General features: G+C 56.0%; 1 protein-coding gene and 1 long non-coding RNA gene across 2 annotated transcripts; both read right to left on the reverse strand.

The window, feature by feature from the left end:
- Positions 1–357: 357 nt before the first annotated feature.
- Positions 358–4,660, reverse strand: LOC138734161 (cytochrome c1, heme protein, mitochondrial-like). Its single transcript, XM_069881740.1, has 4 exons — positions 4,620–4,660; positions 3,745–3,950; positions 680–780; positions 358–591 (listed from the first exon to the last, which is right to left on the reverse strand). Exons 1-4 carry the CDS (start codon positions 4,658–4,660, stop codon positions 487–489), a joined length of 453 nt encoding a protein of 150 aa, XP_069737841.1. The 3' UTR covers positions 358–486.
- A 1,923-nt stretch (positions 4,661–6,583) lies between these two features.
- LOC138734177 (uncharacterized) lies at positions 6,584–7,104 on the reverse strand. Its single transcript, XR_011339539.1, has 2 exons — positions 6,905–7,104; positions 6,584–6,814 (listed from the first exon to the last, which is right to left on the reverse strand). It is a non-coding gene; the product is annotated as an uncharacterized lncRNA (long non-coding RNA).
- Between the last annotated feature and the right edge of the window lie 2,409 nt (positions 7,105–9,513).

Consider the following 9,513-nt stretch of genomic DNA (forward strand, 5'->3'; position numbering starts at 1 on the left):
AGGAGCTGCTGGTGGCCCCGGAGAAGCTGCTGGTGACCCCAGAGGAGCTACTGGTGACACTGGAGGAGCTGCTGGTGACCCCGGAGGAGCTGCTGGTGACACTGGAGGAGCAGCTGGTGGCCCCGGAGAAGCTGCTGGTGGCCCTGGAGAAGCTACTGGTGACCCTGGAGGAGCTGCTGGTGGCCCCGGTGGAGCTACTGGTGACACTGGAGGAGCTGCTGGTGGCCCCGTGACGGGGTCGGTGGCTCCGGAGGCGACCAATAAACCCACCGTGTGCAGCACAGAACGCGCCCCACGGATCTCACCCCATGGATCCCACCCCCCGGCTCAGACCCCACGGATCCCTCCAGCTCCTCAACCTCCTCCCTGGAACGAATCCTTTATTTCCACCCCGCGATGGAGCTCGGGGCTCCCTCTATGGGACCTGGTTGGGGGGGGGGATCCCCCACATTTTCCAACCCCCCTTTTTTTTTTATTATTTAATTTCTACTTGGGGGGCCGATAAATCATCTTGCGGCTCTTCATCACCGACCACTTGTGCCGCTTCAGGTAATAGGAGAGGGGGGCCAGGAGAGCCCCGAGAAGCAGCATCTGGGGGGGTAGGAAGGAAAAAAAGGGGGTTCAGGAGGGGCCCGAGGTGGGGGGGGGGAAGGGGATGGGTCGGAGCCCCCCGAAAAACCTTTAATCCCATTCGCTTGCGGTGATCGTGCTCGGGCTCGGCCGCCCAGCGCAGGAAGGTGCAGACGTCCTTGGCGATCTGAGACATGGTGGCGGGGGTCCCTGCGGGGAAAAAGGGGAGTCAGGGTGACAAAGAGCCCCAAAAGAAGCTCGAAATGGGGAAAATCGGCCCCTAAAAACCCCTAAAAAGGACAAAGGACCCCTAAAAACCCACCTCAATATAACGAAGGAACCCTAAAAACCCTCCTAAATGCAGCAAATGCCCCCTGAAAACCCACCTAAATAGAACAAATGCCCCTAAAAACGCACCTCAATATAACAAAAGCGCCCTAAAAACCCTCCTAAATAGAACAAATGACTCCTAAAAGCCCTAAAAACCCACTTAAATACAACAAAGGACCCCTAAAAACCCTCCTAAATACATGAAATGCCCCCTAAAACCCCAAAAACCCACCTGAATACAAGAAATGCCCCCTAAAAACCCTCCTCAATACAAGAAATGACCCCTAAACCCCCTAAAAACCCACTTAAATACAACAAAGGACCCCTAAAAACCCACCTAAATATCAAAAATGACCCCTAAAAACCCTCATAAATACAAGAAATGACCCCTAAACCCCCTAAAAACCCACTTAAATACAACAAAGGACCCTAAAAACCCACCTAAATAGAACAAATGACTCCTAAAACCCCTAAAAACCCACTTGAATAGGACAAATGACCCCTAAAAACGCCTAAAAATCCACCTAAATAGGACAAATGCCCCCTAAAACCCCTAAAAACCCACCTAAATACACCAAATGCCCCCTAAAACCCCTAAAAATCCACCTAAATACACCAAATGCCCCCTAAAACCCCTAGAAATCCACCTAAATACACCAAATGCCCCCTAAAACCCCTAAAAATCCACCTAAATACAACAAATGCCCCCTAAAACCCCACCTAAATACAACAAATGCCCCTAAAACCCCACCTAAATACAACAAATGCCCCCCAAAAACCCTAAAAACCCACCTAAATATATCAAATGCCCCCTAAAAACCCATAAAAACCCACCTAAATACACCAAATGCCCCTAAAACCCACCTGAAAACAAAAAATGACCCCTAAATACACTAAAAACCCACAGAAATACAACAAAGGACCCCTAAAACCCCTAAAAATCCACCTAAATACGACAAATGACTCCTAAACCCCCTAAAACCCACTTAAATACAACAAAGGACCCCTAAAAACCCACCTAAATACAAGAAATGACCCCTAAATACACTAAAACCCCACTTAACTACAACAAATGCCCCCTAAGACCCCTAAAACCCCTCCTAAATACACCAAATGCCCCTAAAAACCCACCTAAATAAGACAAATGCCCCTAAGAAACCCTAAAAACCCACCTAAATGCAACAAATGCCCCAAAACCCCACCTAAATACAAAAAATGACTCCTAAATAAACTAAAAACCCACTTAAACACACCAAATGTCCCCTAAAACCCCACCTAAATACAACAAAGGACCCTTAAAAAACCCTTGAAACCCACCTAAATACACCAAATGCCCCTAAAAACCCACCTAAATACACCAAATGCCCCCCCAAACCCACCTAAATACACCAAATGCCCCTAAAAAACCCTAAAAACCACTCTAAATACACCAAATGCTCCCTAAAATCCCTCCTAAATACAAGAAATGACCCCTAAATACACTAAAAACCCACTTAAATATAAGAAATGCCCCCTAAAACGCTTAAAAACCCACCTAAATACACCAAATGCCCCCTAAAAAACCACATAAATACCCCAAATGCCCCCTAAAACCCCACCTAAATACAACAAAGGTCCATAAAAACCCTCCTAAATGCAGCAAAGGACCCCTAAAATCCCTAAAAACCCACCTAAATACCCCAAATGCCCCCTAAAACCCCTAAAAACCCACCTAAATACCCCAAATGCCCCCTAAAACCCTAAAAACCCACCTAAATACCCCAAATGCCCCCTAAAAACCCATAAAAACCCACCTAAATACCCCAAATGCCCCCTAAAACCCCTAAAAACCCACCTAAATACCCCAAATGCCCCCTAAAAACCCCTAAAAACCCTCCTAAATACCCCAAATGCCCCCTAAAAACCCTAAAAACCCACCTAAATACACCAAAGGACCCCTAAAAACCCTAAAAACCCACCTAAATACACCAAAGGACCCCTAAAAACCCTAAAAACCCACCTAAATACCCCAAATGCCCCCTAAAAACCCACCTAAATACATCAAATACCCCCAAACCCCACAATTAACCCCTTAAACCCCCCAATTAACCCCTGAAACGCCCCCGGGACCCCCCAAACCCCCCAATTAACCCCTTAAACGCCCCCGGGACCCCCCAAACCCCCCAATTAACCCATTAAACGCCCCCGAGACCCCCCAAACCCCCCAATTAACCCTCTAAACCCTCCAATTAACCCCTGAAACGCCCCCGTGACCCCCCCAAACCCCCCAATTCACCCCTTAATCGCCTCCGTGACCCCCCAAACCACCCAATTAACCCCTTAAACACCCCTGTGACCCCCAATTAACCCTTTAAACGCCCGCGTGACCCCCCAAACCCCCCAATTAATCCTCTAAACACCCCAATTAACCCCCCAAACACGCGAATTAACCCCCTAATCACCACAATTAACCCCTTAAACACCCCCAAACACCACAATTAACCCTTTAAACACCCCCAAACACTCCTGTGACCCCCAAACACCCGAATTAACCCCCTAAACACCCCAATTAACCCCTTAAACACCCTCAAACACCCCAATTAACCCCCCAAACACTCCCAAACACCCCAATTAACCCCCAAACACCCCAATTAACCCCCTAAAAACCCCAATTAACCCCCCAAACACCCAAATTAACCCCTTAAACACCCCAATTAACCCCCCAAACACTCCTGTGACCCCCCAAACATCCCAATTAACCCCCAAACGCCCCAATTAACCTCTTAAACACCCCAAACGTCCCAATTAACCCCCCAAACCCCCCAATTAACCCCTTCCACGCCCCCGTGACCCCCTTTTTTTTACCGTCCTCGAACTCGAGGACCTCGTTGTAGATGGGGGGGGCCATGCCGATGGCCTGGCCGGGGAAGTAGGGGTTGTAGTGGAGCCCTTCCCGCACGGAGACGCCGGCCGGGGGGTCGCAGTAGCCCGTCAGCAAGGAGAAGACGTAGTCCTCACCGCCGTGGCTGGAGGAGCCGGGGAGGAAGGGGTTAACGGGGCGGAAAAAGCCCCTTGGAGAACCTCAACTTGGAGCTCGGAAGCCTCCGGAGGTGCCTCAACCCCATGGATCCATCAAAACCCCCCTCTGGAGGTGCCTCCAGCTCATGGATCGAGGCTCAGAACCCTCTGGAGGTGCCTCCAGCCCATGGATCAAGGCTCAGAACCCTCTGGAGGTGCCTCCAGCTCATGGATCAAGGCTCAGAACCCTCTGGAGGTGCCTCCAGCCCATGGATCAAGGCTCAGAACCCTCTGGAGGTGCCTCCAGCTCACGGATCCACGCTCAGAACCCTCTGGAGGTGCCTCCAGCCCATGGATCAAGGCTCAGAACCCTCTGGAGGTGCCTCCAGCTCATGGATCGAGGCTCAGAACCCTCTGGAGGTGCCTCCAGCCCATGGATCGAGGCTCAGAACCCTCTGGAAGTGCCTCCAGCCCACGGATCTGTTGCCTTCGGGGGGTGTTCCCTCCGGAGCCGTGGCGACCTGGTTCAGGAACGGCACGGTGACCAACCCCAGGCCACTCGGTCCATGAGCTCACAGACACCAATGTGGTGGACGGCAAATGGCGTTTATTGATACGTAACACAGCCTTCTAGAGCCTGGGCGTGCGACGTCACTGCCGTCCGCTGACAGCATGAACTAATCCGCAATTGGCTACCCGGAGGGGGTCCTACCTTTCCGTACATCGCGAGATCCTCCCACCGCCGCGCCTTAGCTACCCACATTTGGTGCCACCGGGATGGGTTTAGGTGACACCGGGATGGGTTTTGATGTCACTGAGAAGGTTTTGGTGTCACTGGGATGGGATTTGGTGTCTAGAAGAGGGTTTTGGTGCCACCGGGATGGGGTTTGGTGTCACCGGGATGGGGTTTGATGTCACCAGGATGGATTTTGGTGTCGAGAGGAGGGATTGGGTGACACCAGGCTGGGTTTTGGTGTCACCAGGCTGGGTTTCGGTGTCACCGGGCCGGGTTTGGGTGTTGCTGGGATGGGTTTTGTTGTCTAGAAGAGGGTTGTGGTGTCACCAGGATGGGTTTTGGTGTCGAGAGGAGGGATTGGGTGCCACCGGGCTGGGTTTCGGTGCCACCGGGCTGGGTTTTGGTGCCACCAGGATGGGTTCTGGTGTCACCGGGCCGGGTTCGGGTGCCCGCAGACCCTGGTGCAGCGCGGGGACGCCATGCGCTGCCCCGGCTGTGCCGTGGTGGTGCAGAAGCGGGACGGGTGCGACTGGCTGCGCTGCCGCCTCTGCCAAACCGAGATCTGCTGGGTCACCAAAGGGCCCCGGTGGGGACCCGTGTGAGAGACACGGGGCACTGGGGGGCACTGGGAGGGACTGGGAGGGACTTGGGCCCCGGAGAGGCCACCATGGCCACCAGAGAGACCGGAGACACCACCCGGAGAGCTGGAGATGCCACCACGGCCACCGGAGAGCCCGGAGACACCACTGGGAGAGCTGGAGATGCCACCACGGCCACCGGAGAGCCCGGAGACACCACTGGGAGAGCTGGAGATGCCACCACGGCCACCGGAGAGCCCGGAGACACCACCCGGAGAGCTGGAGATGCCACCATGGGCACCCAGAAGCTGTTGGTGGCTGTAGAGAAGCTGTTGGTGGCCCCAGAGAACATATTGGTGGCCCTAGAGGAGCTGGAGAAGCTGCTGGTGGCCCCAGAGGAGCTGTTGGTGGCCCCAGAGAAGCTGCTGGTGGCCCCAGAGAACCTGTTGGTGGCCCCAGAGGAGCTGGAGAAGCTGCTGGTAGCACCAAGAACCTGTTGGTGGCCCCAGAGGAGCTGCTGGTGGCCCCAGAGGAGCTGCTGGTGGCCCCGGAGACATTGTTGGTGGCCCCAGAGGAGCTGCTGGTGGCCCCGGAGGAGCTGCTGGTGTCCCCGGAGACGCTGTTGGTGGCCCCAGAGGAGCTGCTGGTGGCCCCGGAGACGCTGTTGGTGGCCCCGGAGGAGCTGCTGGTGGCCCCGGAGACGCTGTTGGTGGCCCCAGAGGAGCTGCTGGTGTCCCCGGAGACGCTGTTGGTGGCCCCAGAGGAGCTGCTGGTGTCACCGGAGGAGCTGCTGTTGGCCCCGGAGAAGCTGCTGGTGACCCCGGGGACGCTGCTGGTGGCCCCGGAGAAGCTGCTGGTGGCCCCGGAGAAGCTGCTGGTGGCCCCAAAGATGCTGATGGTGGCCCCAGAGACGATGATGGTTGCCCTGGAGAAGCTACTGGTGATACTGGAGGAGCTGCTGGTGGCCCCGGAGAAGCTGCTGGTGACCCCAGAGGAGCTACTGGCGACACTGGAGGAGCTGCTGGTGACCCCGGAGGAGCTGCTGGTGACACTGGAGGAGCAGCTGGTGGCCCCGGAGAAGCTACTGGTGACACTGGAGGAGCTGCTGGTGGCCCCGGTGGAGCTACTGGTGACACTGGAGGAGCTGCTGGTGGCCCCGTGACGGGGTCGGTGGCTCCGGAGGCGACCAATAAACCCACCGTGTGCAGCACAGAGAGCGCCCCACGGATCTCACCCCATGGATCCCACCCCATGGCTCAGACCCCATGGAATGGATCTCACCCCATGGATCCTACCCCACGGAATGGATCTCACCCCATGGATCCCACCCCCCAGCTCAGACCCCACGGATCCCTCCAGCTCCTCAACCTCCTCCCTGGAACGAATCCTTTATTTCCACCCCGCGATGGAGCTCGGGGCTCCCTCTATGGGACCTGGTTGGGGGGGGGGGGGATCCCCCACATTTTCCAACCCCCCTTTTTTTATTATTATTTAATTTCTACTTGGGGGGCCGATAAATCATCTTCCGGCTCTTCATCACCGACCACTTGTGCCGCTTCAGGTAATAGGAGAGGGGGGCCAGGAGAGCCCCGAGAAGCAGCATCTGGGGGGGTAGGAAGGAAAAAAAGGGGGGTCAGGAGGTGCCCCAGATGGGTGGGGGGGGAAGGGGATGGGTCGGAGCCCCCCGAAAAACCTTTAATCCCATTCGCTTGCGGTGATCGTGCTCGGGCTCGGCCACCCAGCGCAGGAAGGTGCAGACGTCCTTGGCGATCTGAGACATGGAGACATCCACTGGGATGGGGTTTGGTGACACCAGGATGGGGTTTGGTGACACCAGGATGGGGTTTGGTGTCTAGAAGAGGGTTGTGGTGACACCGGGATGGGTTTTGGTGTCTAGAAGAGGGTTGTGGTGACACCAGGATGGGGTTTGATGTCACTGGAAGGGTTTTGGTGACACCGGGATGGGTTTTGGTGTCTAGAAGAGGGTTTTGGTGTCACTGGGATGGGGTTTGATGTCACTTGGATGGGTTTTGGTGACACCGGGATGGGGTTTGGTGTCGAGAGGAGGGGTTTGATGTCACCGGGATGGGTTTTGGTGTCTAGAAGAGGGTTTTGGTGTCTAGAAGAGGGTTTTGTTGTCTAGAAGAGGGTTTTGGTGTCTAGAAGAGGGTTGTGGTGACACCAGGATGGGTTTTGGTGACACCAGGATGGGTTTTGATGTCACTGAGAAGGTTTTGGTGACACTGGGATGGGTTTTGGTGTCTAGAAGAGGGTTTTGCTGCCACCGGGATGGGGTTTGATGTCACTGGAAGGGTTTTGGTGACACGGGGATGGGTTTTGGTGTCATGAGGAGGGTTTTGGTGTCACCATGGTGTGTTTTGGTGTCACCGGGATGGGTTTTGGTGTCATGAGGAGGGTTTTGGTGTCACCATGGTGGGTTTTGGTGTCAGCGGGATGGGTTTTGGTGTCACTGGGATGGATTTTGGTGACACCAGGATCGGTTTTGGTGTCACTGGGATGGGTTTTGTTGTTTACGGGACGGATCTGGTGTCACTGGGATGGGTTTTGGTGCCACTGGGATGGGTTTTGGTAACACCAGGATGGGTTTTGGTGTCTAGAAGAGGTTTTTGGTGTCTAGAAGAGGGGTTTGGTGACACTGGGATGGGTTTTGGTGTCTCGAAGAGGGTTTTGCTGCCACCGGGATGGGTTTTGGTGTCAAGAGGAGGGTTTTGGTGACACCAGGATGCATTTTGGTGACACGGGGATGGGTTTTCGTGACACCAGGATGGGTTTTGGTGACACTGGGATGGGTTTTGGTGTCTAGAAGAGGGTTTTGGTGACACTGGGATGGGTTTTGGTGTCTAGAAGAGGGTTTTGGTGACACTGGGGTGGGTCTTGGTGACACTGGGGTGCGTTTTGGTGACACTGGGATGGGTTTTGGTGTCTAGAAGAGGGTTTTGGTGACACTGGGGTGGGTCTTGGTGACACTGGGGTGGGTTTTGGTGACACTGGGATGGGTTTTGGTGTCACTGGGATGGGATTTGGTGTCACCATCATAGGTTTTGATGTCACTGAGAAAGTTTTGGTGTCCCCGGGATGGGTTTTGGTGTCTAGAAGAGGGTTTTGGTGTCACCGGAATGGGTTTTGGTGTCACCAGGATGGGTTTTGGTGCCACCGGGATGGGATTTGGTGTCACTGGGATGGATTTGGTGTCTAGAAGAGGGTCTAGGTGTCACCGGGATGGGTTTTGGTGTCGAGAGGAGGGATTGGGTGCCACCGGGCTGGGTTTTGGTGCCACCGGGCTGGGTTTTGGTGACACCGGGATGCGTTTTACTGTCACCAGGCTGGATTTCAGTGTCACCGGGCCGGGTTTGGGTGTCACCGGGATGGGTTTTGGTGTCTAGAAGAGGGTTTTGGTGCCACCATGATGGGTTCTGGTGTCACCGGGCTGGGTTTTGGTGCCACCATGATGGGTTCTGGTGTCACCGGGCCGGGTTCGGGTGCCCGCAGACCCTGGTGCAGCGCGGGGACGCCATGCGCTGCCCCGGCTGTGCCGTGGTGGTGCAGAAGCGGGACGGGTGCGACTGGCTGCGTTGCCGCCTCTGCCAAACCGAGATCTGCTGGGTCACCAAAGGGCCCCGGTGGGGACCCGCGGTGAGAGACACGGGGCACTGGGGGGCACTGGGAGGGACTGGGAGGGACTGGGGCCCCGGAGATGCCACCACGGCCACCGGAGAGCCCGGAGACACCACCCGGAGAGCTGGAGATGCCACCACAGCCACCGGAGAGCCCGGAGACACCACTGGGAGAGCTGGAGATGCCACCACGGCCACCGGAGAGCCCGGAGACACCACCCGGAGAGCTGGAGATGCCACCATGTGCACCGGAGAGCCCGGAGACACCACTGGGAGAGCTGGAGATGCCACCACGGCCACCGGAGAGCCCGGAGACACCTCCCGGAGAGCTGGAGATGCCACCATGGGCACCCAGAAGCCGTTGGTGGCCCCAGAGGAGCTGTTGGTGGCCCCAGAGAAGCTGCTGGTGGCACCAGAGAACCTGTTGGTGGCTCCAGAGGAGCTGGAGAAGCTGCTGGTGGCACCGAGAACATGTTGGTGGCCCCAGAGGAGCTGCTGGTGGCCCCAGAGGAGCTGCTGGTGTCCCCGGAGACGCTGTTGGTGGCCCCAGAGGAGCTGCTGGTGTCCCCGGAGACGCTGTTGGTGGCCCCAGAGGAGCTGCTGGTGTCCCTGGAGACGCTGCTGGTGGCCCCGGAGACACTGTTGGTGGCCCCAGAGGAGCTGTTGG

Source organism: Phaenicophaeus curvirostris, unplaced genomic scaffold (genome assembly GCF_032191515.1).
Source record: "Phaenicophaeus curvirostris isolate KB17595 unplaced genomic scaffold, BPBGC_Pcur_1.0 scaffold_68, whole genome shotgun sequence".
Lineage (NCBI taxonomy): Eukaryota > Metazoa > Chordata > Aves > Cuculiformes > Cuculidae > Phaenicophaeus > Phaenicophaeus curvirostris.

Coding starts and splice junctions, on each gene's coding strand:
- LOC138734161 (XM_069881740.1), bottom strand. CDS start 4,660: ATGTGGGTAGCTAAGGCGCGGCGGTGGGAGGATCTCGCGAT. Junction 3,951..4,619: donor CGGTGGGAGGATCTCGCGAT/GTACGGAAAGGT, acceptor AGGTTCTCCAAG/GGGCTTTTTCCGCCCCGTTA. Junction 781..3,744: donor GGTCCTCGAGTTCGAGGACG/GTAAAAAAAAGG, acceptor TTTTCCCCGCAG/GGACCCCCGCCACCATGTCT.